The sequence below is a fragment of the Prinia subflava genome, chromosome 4, assembly GCF_021018805.1.
Source record: "Prinia subflava isolate CZ2003 ecotype Zambia chromosome 4, Cam_Psub_1.2, whole genome shotgun sequence".
Lineage (NCBI taxonomy): Eukaryota > Metazoa > Chordata > Aves > Passeriformes > Cisticolidae > Prinia > Prinia subflava.
Window position 1 is genome coordinate 11,954,604 of NC_086250.1, and position 24,907 is coordinate 11,979,510.

The 24,907-nt window shown below is 46.0% G+C and overlaps 2 protein-coding genes across 2 annotated transcripts in view; one reads left to right on the plus strand and one right to left on the minus strand.

Moving 5' to 3' along the window:
* On the plus strand, positions 1-22,303 carry TM7SF3 (transmembrane 7 superfamily member 3). The gene is made up of 12 exons (XM_063395493.1): positions 1-157; positions 6,151-6,305; positions 8,116-8,266; positions 9,377-9,497; positions 10,259-10,430; positions 10,732-10,909; positions 12,174-12,260; positions 12,686-12,766; positions 13,477-13,629; positions 14,753-14,850; positions 15,425-15,587; positions 16,058-22,303. Exons 1-12 carry the CDS (start codon positions 88-90, stop codon positions 16,318-16,320), a joined length of 1,692 nt encoding a protein of 563 aa, XP_063251563.1. The 5' UTR covers positions 1-87; the 3' UTR covers positions 16,321-22,303.
* Positions 21,050-24,907, minus strand: part of FGFR1OP2 (FGFR1 oncogene partner 2) — an 11,203-nt gene continuing 7,345 nt past the window's right edge. The window contains exons 5-6 of the mRNA XM_063395494.1: positions 23,760-23,873; positions 21,050-23,405 (exon numbers count right to left, since the gene is read on the minus strand). Of these exons, the coding sequence (XP_063251564.1) occupies positions 23,268-23,405; positions 23,760-23,873 (252 nt within the window). The 3' untranslated portion in view covers positions 21,050-23,267. The remainder of the gene's footprint in view (positions 23,406-23,759; positions 23,874-24,907) is intronic.

Genomic DNA, 24,907 nt, shown 5'->3' on the forward strand with positions numbered 1-24,907 from the left:
GGCCCCGCCCCAGCGCCCGCCCCGCCCCGCCCCGGCGGCCCGGCGCTTCCCGGCCTCGGCCCCCTTCCCCGTTCCCTCCGCAGCGCCATGTGGGTCTGTGCTCGCCCCGCGCTGCTCCTGCTGCTCGTGGGGGTCCTGCGCCATGGCGGAGCCTCAGGTGAGGGCGGTGTGAGCCAGGGCGGGGGGGCGCGGGGCGCTGTGGCCGCCATTAGGCGGCCGGAGGAGCCCGGCTCGTAGCGGGACCCGCGGGGCTGTGCCGGGTAATGTCCAGCGGCAGCGCGGCTCGGGGCTTGCTGCGGCTGCAGAGCCCTGTGGGGTGTCCCCGGTGCTGGCGCTGTCCGGGCGGAGGAGCAGGAGTGCGGAGCAAAGCTGCCTGCGGCGCTGCAGAAGCGCTCTGTGTATTCATGGTTATCTTCATCTTTCATGCGGACAACGAGAACCACCCTCTTTTTTTTTCCCCTTTCCCTCCTTACCCTTTTTTTCTTTTTTCTTTTTTTTTTCCACCTAAATTGCTGTGAACGCCATAATTTTAACTATTTCATGGGTAACTCGGAATAATTTTAACCGCGCCGTTGCGGGGATGCGATGCAGCGGATGCGGCTGGTGTGTGTGGCTGTATTCTCCGTACAGAAACAAGGTGGTATTTGCTACCTGTGAGCATGAATTGACATGGCAAAAGGAACGTGGTTAAAAGTAGGTTTGTGTTTGTTTGCTTGGTTTTTTTCCCCCGACCACGTACAGGTGGTCCTGGGTTCCCCCCACCCTAGGGGATGGCGGGTTGCAAACCACTGTCGCTATAAAACTAGGGAAAGGAGCAAAACCTGCAGTTTGCAGCTTGACTCGTAAACTTACTTGTTGCCCGTACTGATGTAATCTGACTTTATTTGGCATAGGCTTTTTTGGTAATTTCCCTGTGTTCCTGCATGTGACTAAAATAGGAGTTCAGAGTTAAGTGTGCTATAATAAGTATAGTTTGGGAAGATTTACAGTCACTTTTTTTTTTCTGGTTAAACTCTTATCTGTTTAAATAAAGGAAAAAATAAAGTTTCCTCTCAGAGATAATTCAGAGATAAGCAAGCAGTCCTTCATATTAGGGCTGATATAAGCTTCCTCTTCTTAATATTGCTTTATTTTTATGCTTGCTTCTAACCATACAATCATAGAATGGTTTGGAACATTAAAGCTCATCTCATTTCAATCCCCCTGCCATGGGCAGGGACATCTTCCACTAGACCAGGTTCCTCAATGCCCCACCCAACCTGTCCTGGACTGAATGAAGCTTAGCTGTCCCGAAGGAGACTCTTGGAATGCTTTGCAAGCCTGCAGGACAGCATTTGGAACCAGTCCCAGGTGTGGAAGGTTTCTCTCTGCCCCAGTCTCATGCCCAAGATCCTAAGGGAGAGCCAAGTATTCCCTATTTCTTGCAGGACCTAAAAGCTTTGGCTGGGTACCTGATGGTGGCAAGCAGGTGAGAATCAAGGCTCAGGGTTCTTAGACCTTAATGTTTATCTTGACGGATGCTAACAAGCAGTCTGTCTCCTGGACTTGATGAAAATGGGTCATGTGTTGAGTAATTTTTTTACAATATGTAAAAGGCAAAGCAATTATGAGACTAAGCAAACTGCTTTGCCTTGAAGGAACTTCTTGTTGTTTTTCCGTGCATGATCGAGGATGGAGGGGGAAAGTATTTCACTTGTGAAAAGCTAATAAGCTGTGTAATTTGTGTACCAGAGTCTAGCTGATCATTAGGGCCTTTAAACGAGGCCACTTGCTTAATGGTTCACTGATTTGAAATTGTCTTGGGGTTATTCAGTTGTGGACACCCATTTTGCAGGGATGGGCTCTGCTAACTCCTAATCCTTGAAGATTCTGCTTCATTCTAAAAGTGCTGATTAATAAAGTTTTTGCATGATGGCTTGTGTTACCTCTCTGGGCTTCTGATGGACTCCTCAAACTTGGTCTTTGTGCAGAAGTGTTTTATACATTGTGTTTGTTGTCTTGTAGTGAGCTCTATCTTCCTGAGGAGTTCAACTGGCTGTGTTTGCTATATCCAAACCGGGCTGGTTAGTTTTGGAAAAAGTAAAGTGAATTTATAGTGTAATCAGGACTGAGCAGTGCTTTTGTAAAGGGAGCTTATCTGGGTGAGATGTTTCTGTGCCAGCTGTTTAGTCTATGCAGAGATGATACTTTATAATAAGTTCACACATAACTCTTCCCTGACTGATCAGGCTGTAGAGACCTCTAGCCTGGTGAATAGAGTAGTCCTGTGGGATGGGAATGGTGCAGATGGTGACAAGCCACATTCTGTCGTGTCATCTGCGTTATGCATGAAGCTGTTCTGGGCATGAATCTCAGTACACACACAGTCAAAGTTCAGAAGCTTTCAGAAATGTTCCTGCTTCTTTTGGGAAAGGGGTAGGTGCTGTATTTTTGGGAGGGGGTTCAGGAGTGTGGGAAGACAGAGACCTTGTAGCTGGACTCTCCCATCATCCATGTCTGCATGGCCTTACAGGTCTGATAGGATATGGCTGCAGGCTTTATTCTGTTAAGTAACTGTATGCTAATGTTTGTCTTACTCAAACTGGTTGTCAGTCTGAGCTTGCACTTCACCTTCATTAAATGTCTTCATGTGACTACTTGTTGTTGTACTCTCTGCTCTGGAAAGTTCTCCTTAGCTCCTGGGGCTTGCTTACATCAGGGTGTTCTGCATATCCCCGGCAAGGTGCTTGGCATCCAGTAGAAACGTGTTTTCTCTTACTGCACAGAGCCTCTCGGAGGGAAGCATTGTGTTTGAACATGGCTCTGTAGGTGAGGACTGTTCTGTATGGGCAGCAGTGGCATTTCTTCAGTTGTGCTAGGTGTAATCAAGAGCCCCGTGTGGCTAACTGCTCCTGGTGGTGGGCAGTGACTCTTGGCCATTGGAGCTGGAAATGTGGTTTACTCAAAGCATCAGAGGAGCCAAGAGCTTGGCACTGAATCAGCACAATGGAAACGGTTCAAGCTGGGTGTTGCCTTTTGGGGAAACTGTGTGTCACAGGGAAGGGATAACAAATGCAGAGGCTCTGGAATTGATTGTCTTCTTGTTTAGTTAGGAATAAGGACTTTTCACCTCAGAAGAGCTCCAGGACGTTCTATTTCTTTGCTGTCTTTACCAGTTCTGCTCTTCGTGTGAGAGAAAAGGTAGTGTGGGGTGACAGAGTGGGCTGTTTGCTCTGCTCACCAGTTCTGTATGCAGGACTATCTGTGCTCCATGCTGGTGCTGTATATGCAGTAATACATGCTCAGTGCTCCATCTCTGCTCTGCTGCTTGGTTTCAGCAATGCTGACTTCCTTTGAGCATCTGTTCAGTTGATAAGCTCTGTAATAGTTTGAGTTCCTCTCATGTATCTAACCCAAAATTACTCTGATGTGCAGTGACGGTTACAGTTCTTCCTACAGGGCAAGGGAGAGAGCATAGCCTGACACCTCAGAGTGTTTCCAGACCTTCACTGTTGGAAGCAATAGAACAAGTTGGGATGCCTGGATTTTGCTCCTGTCTCTGTTGCTGACTTGCTGGATAAACTCTCTCACTTGTGAGGTGATGTTAACTGTGCTGCTGGTCCTGCAGCCCTTTCTGGTGGGCCACCTCCTGGTGAATCAAGCTTGCCCAAAGGAGAAGGTCGCATGCTGTGGCCAGCAGTACCTGGTCACCGAGGTCTCTGTGTCTGCTTTCAATGGGTGTTTGACAAGACTGAGCTCTCTGTGGCTCAGGGAGTCCAATACCTGTCTGGTATTAGAACCAGAGAAGTGGTGATAGCAACAGGCCTGGTGAATTGTGAGCTGGTTAATTTAATCACCAAATCACTTGCTCACCATCTTCCCTTTCTGTCTCAGTGCACCAGGAGTAACTTGTCAAATGACAGACATGGAAAAGGCTGGAAGAGTGCTGTGGTCTGTGGCCTTGGAGCAATTGCTCTTCCAAACACTTCTTAGAAGGTTCTGTTGCTCTGCAGTGCTCATCATCTTTTAGACCTGGTTGGAAGTGTGGTTCCAGGAGCCTGTGAACAGCAAGCTGAGCAATACTTGCGTGATGGGTGTAGATGTTCTTGTTCACCCTGAGCCTCTGCTCTTGTGCCTGGATTTTGGGGTAATGTGTGTCACATGTGCTGTTCTCAGAGCAGTTATGCAAACACTAAAGCAATATAGAACACCAGTCCTTAATTCACCATGCTAATTAAACTTGAGAGAGTGCCTCTGACATTTGGAATCTCATGATCACGCTGAAGTAGTGGCTGTGTGTCCTGCTGACGAATCTGTCCTTATTTATGCAGAGGCCCCTGGGTATGGGTACAGAGTGGAGGTGAGAAACGAGGTGGAGCAATGCAGTTTTTTCCCCTTGATGTAGATCACACAGAGAATGTGTATGGTTTCAGCTTTTTTTTCTTACAAGAACATCTAAGTGTGAATGACTTGTGGTTCAGGAAGCTCTGCTGAAGGTTTTAAAGATCAAAGAAAAATACTTTTCCTGCATTGTAAGCTTTCATTGTAAATTTCTGAGTGTATGGACGTATAGTCTGTGCCTTCTGAATGCTTTTCTTCAGCATTCATACCACTACTTGCATTTCTGGTAGAACATGAGCTAATAAGGAAAGATCTGAGGCTATCTGAATGCTGCTCAAGGGACTCTGAAGAATCAGAAACTGAAGGATACACCAAGTTTCTTTTGCAGCTTTAATTTTACATTAATTACTGTGTGAAAATTTGGTGTAGAAACTTCTATGTTAACACAAACTGCCGATGATGGGAGCAGAAAAATGGAGAATCTTTCTTTCCTCACAAGTGGTTTATGACCCCCAAATATTTTAGCTGAAGTTGTATTGGTAATGCAGTACTGATATTAACTGAATTTTGGGAGTGAGCATGTAAGGGTTGAAGTTCCTTCCCTCACTGTGTAGCGAGTGGAGGAGGCATGAGGGTGGGAGCTCCTCTCTTTGTACATATCAAAGGGCAAAGAAACTGGTGAGTGATGCAAGTTCATGGCAGGAGGGAGAGAAAAGTAACAGGAAAGTGGTTAGAGAGTACAGGTAAGAAAACTGTCCCGTTCCTTGTGAATGGGAGCCCCCCTGTGTCATCAGCAAGCGTCCCTCGGATGTGCTGCTGGTGACTGTTAGGGAACTTGGCAGTACCAGCCCTTTCCACCAGAGGCAACTGCATTGAGGAAGTGTGTGTGTGTGTTCAGGCTTGATAAGTTTTAGGTCTGTTTGGGTACAGAGGCTGGCAGAGGAATTCAGGGAAAAGCCTGGAAGGCATTGTGCAGTCTGGCTGCAGCTACCAACCAAAGAGCATCTTGTGGCTTCTGTGGCTGCTTCGCTTTCCTCCCTTGGCATCCCCTATCCCTGCAGAACTCAGTGCAGGGACAAGTCAGGCTTGCTTGCAGGACTTGAATGGCAAGCCAAAGCTGATTCTTAAAGATCTTATATCCTAGGTCATGTGGTTCTCTTTAAATTAAAATGACTGTGCATCATGGGGTTATGCTCATTGTAAAAAGAAATGGTCTAAGTTGTGTCTGGGAAAAATCAGTCAGATTTTTAGGTTTAGAGATGGGGATGCAGCAGTCCTAATGATTAAAAACTGTCTGGCAGCAAAAAATGTGGAATAGCTGAAAGTGGGTAAATACATGTGTGAAAACTACAGATTTGACTCTGTCTTCCGGAACTTGACTCCAGTTCCCATGGTCTGTAAGAATTCACCTGGAAAGTCTGGTGGATATTGTGCAAGTTGGCTGGCTGGTACAAACATACCCACCTGTATCTGCCAAAAACCCGACAGTGCTCAGTATCTTCTCTTACTGACTGTTTGGAGTGTAGCTGGCTGGTTGGCTGAGCTGGTGAGCTCAGCTGGATCAAATCCTGACTCCTGGCAGGAAGCCCTGTCCCTGTGCTCAGGTGCTGCAGGGCAGCTACCCTGGCTGTGCCTGTGTCTGCAGGTACAGCTGTGTGTGCAGCAGTCTCTGAAAGCTTGCTACAGCTCACAGGATAAGAGCAGCACAGAGCAACATCCTGCTCTGTTCCCAGCTGACTAATATTGGGCTACTGGAAACTTCCAGGCTTCCCTTAATTGCTTCCCTCTGGACCAAAAACAACCCTGTATCTTCCTTTTTTTGTAACGCAGGTCTTCTTGAGCTCTCCCTGGGAAAATTCAGAAATGTGCTACTTAACCAGACCAGTCCAGTGGAGGCTGTAATCAGGAACATCGCCAGCAATGTGACTGTGGTTATTTTTCAAGTGCATGCTCAGCAGAGTGATGTGGTGATATCCTTTGATAAGGTAAGAGTGTCACTTCTGTTAAGTGCTGCCTCTCTTTCAACAAAGGACTTGGCTCTGGTACATGTAAGACTAATAAATAAATAATGAGTGTCTTTTACCTGCTTGGCTTTTAGACAGTGTTACTGTAGCTTCAGAAATCATTTCTTGTACTTATATGCCACAGCTGCTATTTTGAAAGACTGAATGCTAAAGGCATGTGAGAGCTGACTTGAAAATGTTTCAAGGCTCTTTATTTGATGGAAAATGGTGCTTTTCTCACGTGGCTCTATTGACTGTTGTCCATCAGCTTGTCCTATTAAAACCAGATCTGTGTAAGTGTTTGCCAGATGCCTCACACAGGATCACTTTGGGATGTTTAGTTGTCTGCTGTTCCCATGGCTTGGATCTAACCACTGCAGATATGATGTGTTGTTATCCCTGCTCCTTGTCCTGAATCTAATTTGCCTTTGGTAACTCGGGGAGAAATTCTTCCATGTACTCCAGTGAAAGCTGCTGCTTCTAGGTTATGCAATAAAAGCATTCCTGCTGTTATACCCTGCATCCTAGTAATGGTGGGACAAAATAAGCCTAATCTAAAATACTGATTTTTGTTGTGGTGGTGCTGGGAGGCTCTCACTGGTATTTGAACAGAACATTGACTAAGCTGAACGTGGTAGATCGAGGTCTGACAGCTGCAATCCAGTTCCTCTCTCTCCACCAGCATGTTTGAAATCAGAATATACTGAGTGCCAAGACGTATCCTGGGAAGCTCAGAAGATGGATGACCTGTAACACAAGTCACCCAGCTCAGCCATCCTTGTACTGCTGAAACAGCCAGGATTACAGGGCTGAGGCATTACTGTTAGACCTGTTCAGTCTTTGCTTGCCGTTGGTAGAATCCTCTGCTGCCAGTTCAGATCCTCTTTGCATTCATGGGCCTTACCAGGCCAAGGGCAGTGATGCATAAATGCAGCCCTACTGCTTTTAGGGATGGCTTGCCTCTAGAAATACGAAGTTGAGCCAGACCTTGAAGTCTGCCAGGTCCAATGTGCTTCCTTACAGCATTGCCTGGGGTAACTGTGGCTGCCTTGGCCAAAGGCACTCTCCATGCTGAAAATGTGGCTGCAGGTCAAGTGGTTGTTCCAGCTGTGATACTGTCATTGCTGCCTAATGTTTCCTCAAGAGCCCTGGTTCTGGAAGGGATGGTGGTGCTGGGGATTGGGTCAGTAACTGGCCTGGCCCCAAAAACATCTGGCATTGCTAGGGTTAAGGCAGCTGTCATACAGTCATCTCTGTTCTGGTGGAGATGGGAAGGTGCTTCTGTATGCTGGTTCACAGAACATTTCCTTGTTGCCATCCCACAACATTTTGTGAAGGATATTCCAGTCCTTTCACATTTTTACTGATCAATCCATTGCCAGGTCTACTAGCTAGATTTCTCTGCTACTTGCTTGCAATTTTCAGCTCTTTAGGAGTCCCACACTTGTTACTGGGGTTTTTGAGCCTGAGCCAGGCAGTGTGTGGTGTCAGAGCTCCCTTTTTTCACCAGGTGGGGATGCCATCCAGAGGGATCTTGAAGGGTTGAGAGGTGGGCCTATGCAGACCCCATGAACTTCAGCAAGGCCAAGTCCAAGGTCCTGCATGTGGAGCTGGACAATTTCAAGCACAAATACATTTTGGGCAGAGCCTGATCTGTGGTAACTGGCATTGATGTGTGTGCCTGGCAGTTTTGTGGCAGGAAGGGGCTCTTTTGATATTATCAAAATGCAGAAACTGTGATATAAATCTTCTCAAGGAGAACTACTTGTTGCTATGATGTGTTTCTGTGCAGACTCCGTCGGTGAACAGCTCAGGAATTGGGGTGGACAGAGGGCTGGTGTCCATCCTTCGGCCTGAGCAGACCGTGTGTACGTGGTACGTGCGAGCCCTGGATGCCGGCCAGGTGCTCAGCACTGCTATCTCCATTCCCTACATGGAGAAAGGTACGTGCTCAGGGCATGCAGCTCTGCTCAGACAAGTCATCTGTGGAGTGAAGTGTTGACCTTTCAGTCTTACATGGTGGAAATCTGATGGTGATACCAGAAATTCTTTTGTGATGGGCTGAACAGGTTTTTATTGTCACTGCTGGATTGTGTATAGGATGTACTCCATGGTCTTGCCTTTGAATAGAAGCTTTTGAATAGAACACTGCTGTGCATGTGATCATGGAATCACAAATATGTTTGGATTGGAAGGAGACCATAAAGCCCATCCAGTTCCAACACTCTGCCATGGCAGGAACACCTTCCACTACTCTGGGTTGCTCACAGCCCCATCCAGCCTGGCCTTGGACACTGCCAGGGATGGGGCACACATCTTCTCTGGGCAATCTGTGCCAGGGCCTCACCACCCTCACAGGGAACAATTTCTTCCTCATAGCCAATCTAAATCTACCCTCCTTCAGCATAAAGCCATTGCCCCTCGTCTGGTCACTCCAGGCCCTTGTAAAAATTCCCTCTCCAGCTTTCTTGTGGGCTCCCTTCAGGTATGGGGAGGCTGCTGGAAGGGTCTCCCTAGAGCCTTCTCCAGGCTGAACAACCCCTACTCTGAGCCTTTGCTCATAGGAGAGGCAGTCCATCCCTCTGGTCGTCTCCATGGTCCTCCTTTGGACTAACTCCAGCAGGTCTACATCCTTCTTGTGCTGGGGTAGAGTTTTGCCAGAGCAGACTGGAGGGCAGAACCCCCCTCCCTGGGCCTGCTGCCCACTCCTCTTTGCATGCAGGATGCTGGTGGCTGGCTGGGCTGTGAGCACACATGGCTGGGTTATTTCAAGCTTCTCATCAGCCAACACCCCCAAGTGCTTTTCCTCAGGGCTGCCCTCAATCCATTCTCCACCCAGCCTGTGTTTGTGCTTGGGATTGCCCTGACCCATGTGCAGTCCCTTACAAGAGCTTTCACTCCAACACTCCAGTCACTGGAGTCACTCATGTGTGGGACCTGTCACAGGCTGCAGTGAAACCCTTTTGCTGTCTGCAGGGCCAGCACCTTTCTGTGCTCAGCAAGTGCATTGTGCCTGCAAGTGCATAACTGCAGTTATCTTCTCCGTGTTCTAGATCCTATTCCTGGGGGCTGCAATCTAGAATTTGACTTGGAAGTGGATCCAAATATTTACCTGGACTACACATTAGTTGATATACACATCAAGTTTGCCCCTGCAAACTTGGGATATACCAGGTATGTGGAAAACATCAGTGCACTGAGCAAAACCTTTTGTCCTGTGTTTGGCCAAAAGGCTGAAATAAGACCCTGCTGTAACAGCTGAACCATCCAGCTGCTGGCAGGAATCTTGTTTGCTGCAACAAATGTAAATGGGGAAAAGGAGGAGGGGAAGAGGTACTGCATGAGAGAGATAAAAGTTGAGAGTTACATCTTGTGGGGGAGGTTATGCAACTTCAGAAATGTAAGCAGTCAGTAAATACTGGATCTTTCCACTCCTTGTAACAGCTTAATTTGCTTGAGGAGCAATTGTGTGTTACAGCCAGTTTTATTTCTTTACTAGTACTAAAGCATGATAATGACCCAGAATTTTGTTTAACTTGAGATTTCAAGTTAGAAGGCATTATATCCTGAATGATGCCTGGTGTCACAAGTGATAGGCAGGGAATGGGGAAGACTGTGTTCAAACTGCATGGAAAGAAAAACGGTAATGTTGTAGTCTTTGGCTCTTGTGCCTCCTGGAATTCTTGTTATGGCAATTCATAGGAGGCCTCTGTAAGTGTGAAGGCAGGTACCTGCACAGACACCACCTGTGCCAGGGTGGTTCTGTGTGATGCTGCTGTGCCCTGTGCTCACAAATACAGTCCAGCTTTGAGTTAGCTGCTGGTGTGCACCTCGAAAGAGTAGAGGCAATCCCTGTGGGCAGGGTAACTGCTGGAAACTAATGTTAGGGTCTGGGCCTTGTGCTGGGCACGTGGCTGATGTGTTTTTCATTGCAGAGGTGCAAGCCCCCCCTCCTGTGATTCAGGGACTGGTCAGAGCTCACGGTGGCGGCTGCGCTATGATGTGTACCAGTACTTCCTGCCCGAGAACGACCTGTCTGAGATGGTGCTCATGAGCCACATACGGAAAATGTCTGGGGTGCAGAGCATCAGAGCCAATGGCGTGAAGGTGAGCCCGAAGCACTGGGAACCAGCCATGTGGTGCTCTTGTTTTCTCCTCCCCTGTGCTTATCTTCCTGGATGGGAGACATAAGCAGGCTCCCTGGCCCTGCTGTGGGTGGAATGGCAGCCTTGCCTGCCTTGGAGGCCAGACCTGGGTCAATAGTCTGGTAGGGAGCCTGAACTCTGCCCTCAGGCAGGGAGTAGCAAAACAGGAGTGGGACAATCCTCTCCTCTGACAGAAAAGGCAGTAGTGCTGGAGGGAAGGGTTCCATCCTGTGAGCCTTTAACACAGATACATACTTTTCCAGATGCTTACACTGACAGCTGATGACAAGACCAGTGTCTACTTCTCGTCACTTCCTGGACAAGGCGTGATCTACAATGTCATCGTGTGGGATCCTCTTTGGAACAGTTCTGCTGCATACATACCTGTGCATACCTATGCCTGCAGCTTTGCTGACCTGGTAGATAACTGCTCTTCCCTCAGTAAGTTGGGAATTGTCGGTCCTTGCCAATACCTCTGCAGCTTGTTGTGCTCCAACATGCTGAATGTGCTTTAAGATTGTTTTTCCAATGTATGTGGGAGATCTTTGTTTTACACTGTGTATATTTTGTTACTTTATGGTGAAGTCTATGTCTTGTTTGAGGAGAAAGTCTAGAATGATGAAGTAAGACTAGGGAGAACCATTAGCAATTAAAGGTTTAACTTAATGGAGGTTTAATATGTGGCTTCCAAATCTGAACTCTGTAGTGCCACCCCAGCTTTGTCCATTTCAAATGGATACATAATTTCAATTATTTGTAGGACTGCAGATGCTGGATGTGAAGCTGAGCTTATAAAACACAGACTAGATTAGGCTTCAGCCAGAATTTTCTAACTGTGCTGGTGCTAGCAGGAATCAGTAACCCACAGGTATTTTGAAAGGAGGCAGTCATCTAAAATAAGAATGAAGATAATGCCAGCAGTAGTGGAGTGACTACCAAGTCATGCTGCTTTGTACAAAGCTATATAACGATGGAATTTGAGCAGAAACAGAGCAGAGCTGCCACTCCCCTTATGAACCCAGAAGGGACATGAGCAATTGGTACAATTTGGTTCATAGAGTAAGATTTGTTCTCGTTATTTTCTTATATACTGTAACACAAGTGATTGTTCTCAAACTCGGTGTTGTCCTATGACTGTGAGACAAATTATCTAGGCTAATCCTCTCTAATTCAGAGCACATTGAAAATAGGGTTTACTTCTGCAAGTAGCTTTAATATAGGTAAGAAATTTGCATAGAAGACAGAGGTGAGCCATAATGGGATGCTGGTGATCATTTTTGTTGCATGGCAAATGTATGAGAGGGAGACAAATGGTGAAGGCTGTGGTGATTTAGCCAATAGTTGCTGCCTGGGTCAATAATCTCCATAGCATTGATTTTTATAGATGACTGGATATCCCTTTTTTTAAACCTGAGCAGAGAATTTTCAGGCAAATTTATATCTGTATTATAAAAAAGTTACATCTACTTACAAAAACTTCTCTTGTATAAGCAGGATGCTTTTGATTTCTTAATCAGTCTGGACTATTTCACTGTTCTGTTGAAGATCCTACCAAGCCAATTGTTAGTTCAGGCATTGCAGATCTGACAGAGTGGCAGCTCTCAAGTTGTCAGTAAAGTTTGTGACAGCAACCTGACCTTACCTTAATCTCTTTGTTGGGACTTCTAGATGGAATGCTCTACTAAACCCACCTTTGTTCTTGTAGGTAAACTCTCTACCAAAGTATTCTTCACTGCTTTTGCTGTTCTTGGTCTTTTCACCTGCTTTTTTGGACACAGATTCTGGAAAACAGGTAATGAATATTTAATTTCATCTCAAAATCTGGTTGGAACTTCATAGATGTTACTCTGTGTAACTTAGAATGGTGGTGTTATTACCTTGATAGTTATGCTGTGCCAGTTAGGTCCACTCCTTTGCTTTTACAGGCTCTGAGTCTTTAAGCTCAGAGCAGGAAGTTTCTGAGATGCAAAGAATAGAAACCTAGAACTAGAGTGCTGGGCAAGATAGCTATAAATATGGAATTTTGGACATAGAAATATGTAAATTTGCACTACTATCTGTAGTGCTTGAGGTCAGCCCTACTGAGAACAAAATGTTGTCTGGCTCTCTTTTTGTGAGCTGCTGTGTTCCTTCCCTGTTGTAATATGAAGATATCTGAAGAGCCACCAAAGTGGGCTTGGTATGAAGCTTGCTAAATACATTTTCCTTCTTCTCCAGATTTATTCTTCATGGGCTTCATTGTCGCAGCATTCATCTTCTTTGTATTCCTTACGAGGGTAACTGGCCTTAGCTATGATGGTGAGTAGATGTGTCAGGATATCCTGTGCTCTTCCCAAACTCCTGTAAGAACCCCTCAGGTACAATCTCAGTTGTGCTGTTGGCCAGCCACAGGAAGGATAGCAGGGTGATGCCTGGGTGCCTGAGCTCTGATGGCCATAGAGCTGAAAATGCAACAGAGTGAGTGTTCCTTCTGGCATCACGGTGATGCAGAATTAATAGCTGGATTTAATTTCAGTATCTAACCCAAGGAAGATAAGAGGTGTTTGGAAACTCTGGAAATTTGCAACATACTTTCTTCCTATTTTCACAATGCGTGGGCCTCTGTTTCAGATCAAATGCAGGTGTTGCCTGTAAAATGGAAGTAGATGGTCTGTGCCCACTCTGTTAGACTAGACAGAATTAGTTCTTTGTCTGTCCCACCTCACAGAATTCCTTTGTTGGTACATGTGCAGTAGCTGTAGCCACCTGAACTCCCTGGGAACTCAGGGTGCTGACGTACATGGTACCAAGGCCCCCATGCAAGACCCCTGCTACTCTTGCAGCAGCACATCCCCAGCTGCAGGCTGGCATCTAAGTGAAGTGCATGAAGCACGTTCTGATACTTTTAGTTGTTACCTCATGCAAACTCACTGAAAAGAGCCAAACAAGCATATAAATAAAGCTGCTGAACATGTTACTGCAAGAACTGAAGTTTCCAGAATGCTGGAATTTTCTCTTCTCTCTTTCAGTGCGTCTCATTTTGACAGCAGTGGCTGGAATTATTGGAGGCCTGCTCTTGGTTGTGAGCTGGTGGAGGTTTGGCTCTGTCCTGCTCAGCATGTTTGTTATTGGACTTGTGTTGGGATTTCTCTTCTCATCGACGGTCTTCTTTACTCCCCTAGGTAAGCACTGGAATCCTCTGCTGGGTGAGTGCTGTGTTCCTGCTGTGCTGCAGGCACGCTGCAAGGCTCAAGAGTGAATGGCACTTTCTGGTTTATCCTAGTGGGATGTTTAACTTTCCCTTTCCAGTGCTGGGAGGAGTAGAGATGTACCTGAAAGCTTCTTTCAGCTGTGCTGTAATTAAAGCCACTTGGGGGAAAGGAAACTGATTGTTTTGCAGAGAACTTGGTGACTCTTCCTACTTAAGCTGTGCGCTATCTCTGGAACACCAGCTCTGCTCCAGGCATGCACTTGCTCTCTTGTTCTCTTGTCCAGGACAAATCCCAGTAGAAAATCTACAGTCTAATTTGAAGGCTTCAGGCACAAAGGCCTAAGACAAATTGCTTAAAAGCCAGTAAGCCTGCTGAGCTGGAGTCCCTCAGGGACACCAGAGCATCAGCTATACTTTGTTGTAATTCTCACTCTCAAAACTTCTCTTTTTAAGGTCCCTTGGTGGGACAGTTTTTCGTTCTCCAGTCATCTGTGTTTGACTCAAGCCATGATTCTGTGATAATCCATGCAGTCCCTGGGTGCTCTTCATTAAAGTGGAACAGTGACTCAGCTGGAGGTCAGCTTGTCCCCTCTGGTGAATCCAAAGGCCTTGGAAAGCAGGGGGAGCAAAGAAGGGTTTGACTGATTGAATTTTCCTAAACCTAGAAGAACTTATTGCCTGGTAGTGTTGTGATGGCTACATTTGCACCATACTCTGGAGTCAGATGCAGATTTTTAGCTTAGAAACCCATAGAGGCACCAAAACAGCTTTTTATTGGGCAGCAATACTCTGGTACTTTTCATTCTTACCAGGTGAGGAACATGTACCTTGTCAAATATCTTTGTTTCATGGACAAGATCTTATGTTCCAACACAGAGTACAGGACCTGTGCTCAACTGGGACAGTTTTTCTGTTCTTGAGTAACTGTTCCAATACATCTTAAACAGTCAGGATTTGAGTTCAAAAGCTGGGCTTTTCAGCAATGTACTCCAGGTATTTCTGAATGTACAGAATTTTTTGGGGGAAAGGCTGACCCCCAAACACTGGTGAAAAAGGAAATGTTTCCCTCACTGGTAAATGTGGTGTCTTGGCAGGAGACTACAGGGTCTTTCGTGACGATGTGGTGTTCTGGGTGACCTTTACATGTGTGGCCTTGATGATTCCAGTGCTTTTTGTTGGCTGCCCAAGAATTGTAAGTAATTGTGCTGTCACCTCAGAAGGAGGGAGAATGGCGGGGGTGTGTGGGAGGGGTGTCAGACTTGTTAATGCAAAACTTTGCCCAGTAGGATATGTACAGAAAACTAAGCACAGCTTTGTGAAGCTCAGCACAGGGCCAGTTGCAGGCAGTTAATGTTCAGCCCCACTTGTGCTAAATGGTCTGTAAGCTACGGATTGCTTGGTGTAGTTTTGCCCACAGCATCCACTAAAACCTGCATTTAGTTGGCTTCTGGTGTCTTATCAGCTTGGCTAGATAACAGATGTGTGCAGCTGATTTATCACAGAAGAACTGATAAAAATTACAAAATACTTGCCCAGAGCAGCTGTGGCTGCCCCATCCCAGGCAGTGCTCAAGGCCAGGTTGGACAGGGCTTGGAGCAACCTGGGATAGTGGAAGGTGTCCCTGCCCATGACAGAGGGTTGGAACTGGATGGGCCATTTTAGGGCCATTTCAATCCAGGACATTCCATGATTCTCCTGTCTTAGGGTGTTGGGAAATAAAGAGTATTCATCAGTCTCCTAAAGCTGTGTTTTTTCTCCCTGTCTAGCTGAACATCCTGGCTTCTGGCATAGTGGGCTCTTACACGGTGATCCTGGCCATTGGTTGTTACGTCTACACAAGCCTTGCTTACATCACCTTAGACCTGCTCAGAAGAGTCCTCAACAATTACTTCAACAGAGCTTACACCAATGTGCCTTTTCAAAGGAATGGTGAGTCCTCCTGAGACTTTATTCTCCTTTTAAGGAAGAATCACTGCCTCTTTGGTTCTGTGGTAAACAGTGAGTGAGGGCAGGAAGGGGGTGGAAGGAGAACACAGTACAGTGTGAGATTTAACATCCACATGAGAAATTCTAGTCCTTCAAAAGCGATACTGAGTAGACTTAAAGGCAGGAACCTTCCTGCAGGTGTTGTGACAAAGGCCCCTGTGAAAGGTGCTGCTCAGACTTGGGCTGGCAGCTTGCTGAGGAGTGTGCAGAGTGGGCAGTCAAAGGCCTAATACAGGGAAGAGACTCTTCCCAACTCCCTGTGTATCCTGGCCTCTGCATGGAGTCACTCTGGGCATCTGAGGATGTGGGGATGATACTCCATTCCTTTCTATCACTAAACTAGTTCAGTGTTTGTGCTTGGGAAAGCAAAGGATGTTCTGCTTTGCTACAGGCATCTGTTTCTCTTTTTCTAGACTTCATAATCCTGTCGGTGTGGGCAATGCTGGCCCTCAGCGGGGTCACTGTGCAGCTCCGCCGGGAGAGGAGCGAGGTGCCCTTCCCACCACATCCCTATCTCACCTGGAAGAGGGAAAGGGAACGTAGAAGCACCAATGTCTTAGACCCCAGCCATCATATGCCTCCCCTGAGAGAGAGGATCCACAATAAGCTGCTGCATATCAAAGAGTTCTTCCAGAAAGACCAGCCAGCCGGGGAGAGAACTCCATTGCTTCTGTAACTTGCCAAATAACTGATGGGAATGGAGAGGGAGGATCTGGGAATGGTGAGATGATTACCAGCTACCAGCCAGTGGTGCAGGATTTACCACTGCTAATTTGTCCTGCTGAATAAGAGATGGCTGCTTGCCCAGCTTGGCAGAGCAGTTACCTGTCCAGTACACTACACGCTGTTTGTGACTCCTCTGTGGTGCACTCTGCCTGATGCAACCTGCTTGTGTCTAGCTGCAGATTCCTGTACTCGTGGCCAAGGACAGGCATTCATCCTGGGGGTTCTGCTTTGCTGTTTGGGTACGTGAAACATCAAACAGGCTTTGGAAAGCAACCTGCTGATTGTTCCCTTGCATGTGGAAATGTCTGCTGAGGTGGTGCCCAATTCACTCCCAAGGGTGGGCAGTCTGTCCAGCTGTGAGGGGAGGAAGAAGGACTGGACATACAAGGAGTTCTTCCAGCAAGAACTGAGCATCTCTTTCTAATACAGGTACAAAACATGTGGCTGCAGACACACTGGTTTCCAAGGAGTGTTACTGAACCTTGCAAGCTGAACGAGTGACTTGAATTGAAACTGCACTGAGTTAACTGTTGTACGTGTGCACTGTGGGGCTCGGGAACAGGGACTGATCTGAGACAAGAAGACTTTTTCCTTTGCTTTTGGGTGTTTTTGTAGCAGGCTGGTCATCTGGTCTCTGTGCAGAGATGGCTGCTGAGAGAACACAAGAGGTTTGTCTCCGTTTGCTTTCTGAATAGCCTGTGTCTTGTTTCTGCTCTGGTATAGTATCTTTTTTGATGGTGCTGTTATAAAAGAAAAAAGTAAATAAGCTCTTTGTAGCCAATGGCAATTTTTTCCCCCTGGAGTTGGCTGAAACACTAATTATTTATTTTTAATCATCTTTTAATTTTGCTTTAAGGGATGAAAACAGCATTCAGCTAGCAAGATACTGACCAGGAACCTTGCTGACTGTTTTTCTTACCTATTTGAATTGTATCTGCTCAAAACAGCATGTAATATAAAAACAGATGAGGGACCAATCTCATGTGGTGGCTTTATGCTCTTCCTTAAAAAAAAATCTCGAGAGCCATTTTCAAAATGTCGACTGGAGCAATGTTTTTGGTTCATCCCAAGGAGACCTGGGGGTATTTTACTTGTTTGTCCTTTGTGCCCTGTCCTGGTCTCTGCTGGGGTCTGTCATGCACTGAAGGATGGCTCAAGTCTCCCATCCTGTACCTTGACACAGGGTATGGCGACTCTTCCTCCTTCACCCTGTGTCTGAGCCTTCAGTGAGGCCAGCCAAGTGCCCAGTCCTGCCTGTGTGAGGTGAGTGGCTGCTCAGGTGCCTGCATGGAACCTCCATGAGGGGATTCCTCAGGAGTAGAAGCTTAAGCTCTCAGCCACCACTTCAGATTTTTGGTACAAAATCTGTAAGAAACAGCTCTTTCTGAGGAAACTGGCAAAAGAACCTTTTCTGGGAACTTCACTGAAAGTCAGAACACACTGGCATAGACAAGCATGCATGATTTTTAAATGGCTCTTCTTTAAGGAATGAGAGCTCAAAGACAGTGTCTGAAGTGACTGAACCCTTCTGATGTTTAGAGACAAATCCCATCATTGCTTGGAGTTGGACCATCTGCCTCAAGAGCAAAGCAAGGCTGAAATCCTGCAGTTGGGTCTTGTTGCCCTGTGCTGTTGTGTGGCACATGAAGTAAACAAGGAGCTCTTCCCTGGGTCCCTGCCCGTCCTCCCCGCACTGATCCTGAGCTTGTCTCTGCCGTGTGTAATGGCAAGCAGCAAACACTTCTGTGGTATAGAAATGCTCTTAAACATGTTTACCTTGGTGGGTTTTTATAACTGCTGCAATTAACATTGTGCAAGAAACAAGTTTAACTCTAATTTTCTATATCTTTTATAATAAAGATGTCTTTTCAATGATGCTTTTATAGTTTAGCCTCTGCCTTTGATCTCGTAGGGAGAGTTTGCTTTGAAAAATTCTTCTGGCCAAGGGCTGAGGCGGGGGAGCCTGGCTGGCATTGCAGTGACACCCAGAGGCTGAGAGCGAGGCGTGTGCTCTGTGCAGACACTGAGGGAAGCGCGTGGTCCAGAGAGGCTTTTTTTGAGAGCTTCATCAGATGAGGCTCTGGAGAACAAAGGAATGGTTGTCATCCCCTTCTTGCCTGAAAACTGGTCTGCAAGACCACATAGCAATCTTATAGCAGAAGTGGGCTTTGAACTGTTTTTCAGAGATCCTTTGATTTTCTGGATCCTTTGATCCAGAGATTGTTTCCTTTTTTTAGTTCTGCCAAGAGACGGTTCAGGAATTTTCTTCCATAATCCCTAAGGCACAGTGAGTAACAGTGGTGATGATCAGAATACATGAACTGATCCACTGCAGTGTTGAAGGCTTTTTTTGTGTACCCCTTGAGGTCTAGGGTGAGATCTGGTTAAGGTCTCTTGAAGGTCCCTTCTAGCACAAACCCTTCTGTGATTCTGATTCCCTTCTGTCCTTGCCTAGAGCTGTCCTTGATCTGAAACGGCTTCCAAAAAAGAGGGAGCCCCTCCAGTGAAATCAGTAGGCTCCATCTCAAAATGTGCATTTTCACTGAGCTTTTGAGCTTTTCCTCTCTCTGCCTTCTAACCTGTCAGCAGCTGTAGGTCTGCAGTGATCTTAGTAGTGTTTTTTTGGGGTGAGCTTTAGTGGAACTTTGGTTCCTGGTTGGTTTATCCAGCAAGGAGTCAGCATAAGAAACACGGAGCCTTTGGATATGCAACGTGAGGATTGTGTTAGGTTACTGTGTCCTGACGCTGGGGCTGGACTGCATTGATATATTGATATATCCAGATTTATTTGAATTTTGCTAATGTCCATCTGGTTGTCGTCCCTTCCCACATCCTGGATTGGTAGACTCTGGTGTCTGAGTTTTCTCTGGAAACAACAGCTCCCGTAACACTTCTGTGTGTTCAACAGATGCTTATTGTTTATAATATTTAGTTTATTGCTCTCAGAGCCTGTCTGCTCTCGCCCCCAGCTCCAGGCAGCCAGCTGACTCCTGCTGAGCATGAAGGGCTTTGTGCTTCCTTGCACGCTGGGAGAAGTCAACTTCAAACCAGAGCAATAAGCGAGCTCATTTTAGGGGTGAGAGGGAGTGGCAGGAGAAGAGGGGTGTGTAAAATTTCCCCGCCTGCTTCAGAACTAGATCTTCACAAGGCTGCCTCATGAGAAAAAGCACCAGTTCCAAATTTTCCATCTTATCTGGTGTAACAATAGATTATCTAATATGCTCAAAATGAGCTGGATTCAATTTTTTTTTATCCTGAATGCTGAGGGTGAGAGGGAAAGCCATATGCAAGAAGCAAACACAGAGAATTGTAGGAGGCAGCTGCTGTTTGCTTAGCCAGGAATGTAATGAGTTGCAGATGATGAGTCATTTCAATATTTGTTTATGGTGTTCCTGAACGTAGTATTAGAAAAAGGAAGACGCTGATCACCCTGCATCCGTTGGTGTGCTGTGTTGCTCGAGCTTCCCAGAACTGACTTCTCGAGAACAGCTCTGCTGCTGCTCACTGCTGGAAGAGCCAGCCTCAAGTGGACGGATTGGAGGATTTTTGGTGCTGAGAACACTGCAGGGAAATCACTGTCTGCCATTCTTTAAAAAAGTAATCCTTCACCTTGGGAAATGTAAAGAGAGTGCAGCTGGAATTGGTGGTTTCCCCTGTGCCTGTTTTCTGGCTGGTGCTTGAGGAGTGCTGCCAGCACGTGCTGCTTCCAAGACTGCAATGAAGCGTTTCCCTCCTCGCTGGGCAGTTGGTTAAGGCAGATGTCAGGTGAGTTTTTTTCTGAACGTGGCAAATAAAGACATTCCCTGATACAAGGGCCACACTGGCTTGCTGTGTCTGGGGACAGGAAGGTGGTTGCAGGCACCAGGAACTCAGTCCTTCCTCCTATGCAGTTCCTGTCCAGCCCAACCTGCGCTAAATGGTCTGTAAACTAAGGATTGGCTTGGTGCAGTTTTGCCCACAGCATCCACTAAAACCTGCATTTAGCTGACTTCTGCTGTCTTACCAGCTTGGCTGAATAACAGATGTCTGCAGTTGATTTATCACAGAAGAACTGATAAAAATTACAAAACACTTGTCCAGAGAAGCTGTGGCTGCCCCAGGCAGTGTCCAAGGCCAGGCTTGACAGGGCTTGGAGCAACCTGGGATAGTGGAAGGTGTCCCTGCCCAGGACAGGAGGTGGCACGGGATGAGCTTTAAGGTCTCACCTTCCCTCTGCCCTCCTGCTGGGAGCAGCACAGTGCTCTCCTCTGGTGGTGTGACCGCCCACCGTGCCCTGGACACTCAGGCTCCAGGCTCTCCAAAAAGAACAAGTTCAAGTTTTACACTCCACCAGCAGACTTGGAAATTCCTCTTTCAACCAGAAGAAGTGCTTAAGGAAATTCCCTAAGCCAATAAAAGTTTCATTTGGGCATTTACACACAGGGATCCCAGTACATGCAGTTCTGCATGAAAAGAGTGCCATTAGTTCTGTCTTTTATCAATCTTCTAATCCCATGTGCTTTAAAAAGTCAAGGCTGTTCAATGATCTTAGTTGTACAAACCAGCCCAATTTAGTTTCAGTTTGCCCTCAGCTGAACAGCTGCCACAAACAACAATTTTGGTTACTTTCTTTTTTATCTTGTGTTACCAACAAGGCTCATCTCAGAGCCAGTACCTTGCTTTAGTCATGGAGCCATCCATGTTTTCAGTCAACTTTATTGATAAAATAAGTTTACTGTACAGTACACAATTCTAGCCATAAATCCTTTTCAAGCCATTTGCATTACAAAAATAACAGGTATGCAATGAAAAATAGTCACTCCACACACTGTGAAGGCTCTTTAAAATCCTAAAGTGATCAGGGCAGGGGAATGAAAGGGGAGACGTATCAAATGTGAAGACTAGGAATAGATAAATTAAGTCACATTTTTTCTTTAATTTACAAAAATAATCACTAATCAAGCATTATTTCATAATAGAGCAACCTCAAAGTACTGCCACAGACCAAGAACCCTCTTCTGTATTTGGAAGCCAAACCAGAAGTCAGCCGTGAAGCTGAATTCAGCATCAAATGGATAGAAATGCTTCTTGACATCAGTGCATGGGTGAAAAGATGCTTCTAGAAACAAGAACAACTGAACCCAAAATTCCTTGTAAGTTTGCAACAACAGAACACTCCAGTGAAAAAAGATGTTGCTTCTGGTAAGTCAGCAGCTTGCAAGCCATGGCAGAAATGCAAAATCTAAATGAGAGAAGCACTGGCGAGGCTTTACAGTTAATATAAAAGCAGACAAAAATATTCTGTGCTTGAGCTAAAATGTTCCCCAGAATTTCCCCTCGGCTGCTTCACAAGTCTGGAAATGGCCATAACTTTTTTCCATGTGTGTGAATGTCCTCAGTGTGCACCTAAGCCCAGCAAGAAGCCAAGGTGCTCTGCAGAGAAGCCGCAGCTTCTCCAGTCTAAAGCAGGCTGTGAGAGTGGAGACCTGATTTACCTGTCCTTTCAGCATGTGTTCGTGGAAAACAAGCATTTACTGCCTGCTAATGCTCTTTTCACACTTATTTCCTCTTAAAAGCACTACGGGAAGGAGCAGCAACAGAGAGAACAGAACAAATGTGCTGAGCTGCTGCTATGTCAGTTCAGTGCCACTGAAAGTCCCCCTTTAGGCCTCTGGAACATTTACCTAGAGCTCAGGGAAGCTGTGCTGGGCCACAGGAAGCTGTACTGAAGCTGGCATGCTTGGAACTGTTGGATGCTTAGTTCCTTCTGTGTTGTTGTCACTGAAAATCAAACTTGACTAAATGATGGTTGATTTCAGGATTGCTCAGCTCATGTTGCTTGGTGGGTTATTGAGCAGCCAGAATGTTAAACTGTGGGTGGCAGCTGTAGTTCCACAGTTTTCTGTAGCTGACAGCTTTCACTCTGCTGAACTCACTTTAAAACTTTCCTGATAGAATAAAGAAAGAAATTTTCCTTTGGAGAAAGGAAAATTAAAGAGTATTAATTGCAGGCTGCCAACTCTGCCATGAAGCTGCTTCCTCCTTCCTCTACCCCTCCTTTCTGCTGCCACTGCTTTTGTCCTGTGGAGTTGCCATTCCTCACTTAGGAAGTTTGGGCAGGCAACTGGAGAAGAAAGACATGGGACTCGTGTGGCTTCTTACTGACAAAGAACTGAGATGGATTTCCTCTCCCAAAGGTAAAAGCTGAGGCAGAGTTGTATTGCTACCTGTGTTCCTGAGAACAACAAAGTGGGAACAGCTCTTTCCATGTTCTCATAATACAATTCAGTGCACATAATTGAAAGTATTTTGTTTCATTTAAAAACTCCAAACTATTCATGGACAGCATTCCTTATGTTTAAAAATTGGCCTTGTATTTGAAAGCGATACCCCAAAGCTAAATGACAGAAATCCTTAAATTTTATGCTGCCTATGTGCCCCTCCCATCAGAGGTTTGTTGCAAAATGAGAATTTATTAAAGCCAAAACAAAAGTAAAAAATGCTATGTGGATCATGCAAAGCATATTCATAAGTAACTATTTTCTAAGGCGGAGATCAGACTTGAAATCTTACCTGTATTATCTAAGAGTTGCACTGAAGTTCGTATGAACAATAATTTATATAAATTACTTGAAATCTCACCTTTTATCTGTAAAATGAGTTCATATAAAAAGAATTTGCAATTCAGCAAGTGCATTAATCCATTTCTTACTGAGGTTAGATCTATGGCAATCAATCTGTCACTGAGGGTATTGCAGAATACCAGCTGAATTTATGTAACACAGTGTAAAAGCCACTGAGCTGGAGCTGGATGCATTCTCTTGCTGGTGCCCTATTCAGTAACAAGTGCTTGACCAGTGCCCCCTGATGCTCCATTGGTTTGAGTGTGCAACTGAAGCTTGCTGATTCCCAGAGTCCTTAGCTTTTCCTCAGGCTCAGATCACTGCTTGTCACTAATCCTGACAGGGACGTGCTCTCTGATGCATCCTCTTTCTTGAGGTTCAGAAACGATTCTCTAGTGATTTGTAGAATTTCTCTCAAGCCTTTGTTTTCTTGCTAAAACCAGGGAGAGAAAAACACATTAATAGAACTCCAGGAAGAAATCAGGGTAACTGTTAAAACCTCCCCCTCTACTCCAAATGAAAGCATAAGGAGTAGAACACTGATTTGAAATCAGTGCTGTGTCATCTTCTCCAAGGGAGCACAGAGGTTTCTGATCCTCCTGCTCTCTTGGATGGGCTTTAAGCATCCCCTCCTTGAGATTAAGCTGTAGTGGTACTTCCCCTGCTCCAGCAAGGCAAGGGTGACACAGCAGCAGTGAGTGTGAGTTTTATGCAGTGTAACTTCATAAAACACCTGGGAGGATCTTTACTCCCTTCAGTATCTGTGCCTGTGCAGCTCTCTCCTCACCTCGAGCTGGGTGATGCGCTCCTGCTCTTTGCAGCCGTGCCTTTCATCCACCTCAATGGCTTTTCTCATTACTGCTGCCATCTCTGTGATTTGGTCCACGTGCACTTGCAGCTCCTGAGATACAACATTTAGTATTATCTTAGTGATCTATTTTCTGCATTATTAAAAAAATAAAAATATTGTTCAGCTACTGCGACACTTTTTTATCACAGACCTCAATTTTGGAAAACAAATTCTCTCTAACTTTACGGTGTGGGTAGCCACAGTGGTCCTGTTTATTTAAATAAACCTGGTTTGCCCCACAGTGATCCCTCTCACAGGAATTTGATAGAAGCTTAACCAACTGTGATCCCTGGCTCTAAATGGCTACAAGCTGGTGCTGTGCTTGCCCTGACCAGGCCTTCCTGTGCAATAGGAACTGTGTGTTATTTTGGATATGCAAAACTGCTCCACTCCTGTGAGAGCAGCAGGGAAAGCCACATTCTTTCCAGGTGTTTGAAACCTGATCTCCAGTACCAGCCCATGGACAGGCATTTCTCTCCAAAAAGGAGCAGGTGCAGAGGTCATCCTCACTATGTCACATATTACACAACTCACACCCATCCTCTGCTCTCTAGTTTAGATACTTTTGCTTGAATCCACCTCCAATTCCAGCTTATCTGGGCTCTGGACTTCAGAGGTTCAGGAAGAAGGGTCAGTGCTGCCTTTCCCTGCAATGCTGCATGAGCAGCCTGTGCCCCTCTGCCATTCACTGCTGCTCAGTTAAGCCAGGCAGTTTAAAGGTATTTCCCACAGCTTCATTTTTCAACTTGTCTCTTATTCCAGCTCTGCCATGCTCCCAGTCTAGTTGTGCCTGACCTGGCCTTTGGACAAAATCCACAGTATTTATTGGCTAGTATCAGGCAAAGCAGGACAGGGGGCTGGAATGAAGGAGACTAAAGCTAAATCCCACTTCTAAATTATAAATTTGACAGAAGATGGATACAGCTGGCAGATGATCACCTTGGCTTTAAACTACCACAAAGAACTGCCTGGAATCATAAACTCATCTGACTAAAACACATCCCCTTTACTGAAATAAACACCAGCCCTTTCCTCTCTGCCATTCCAATTGCCCAAGCTGTAGTTTAGCAGTTGCTAAATCCCCA

Bases quoted from the DNA above. Each gene is read 5' to 3' on its own strand.
- TM7SF3 (XM_063395493.1), top strand. From the start codon at position 88: ATGTGGGTCTGTGCTCGCCCCGCGCTGCTCCTGCTGCTCGTGGGGGTC. The intron at 13,630-14,752 runs GTAAGCACTGGA...GTGTCTTGGCAG, and splicing joins GGTCTTCTTTACTCCCCTAG to GAGACTACAGGGTCTTTCGT. The intron at 15,588-16,057 runs GTGAGTCCTCCT...CTCTTTTTCTAG, and splicing joins TGTGCCTTTTCAAAGGAATG to ACTTCATAATCCTGTCGGTG.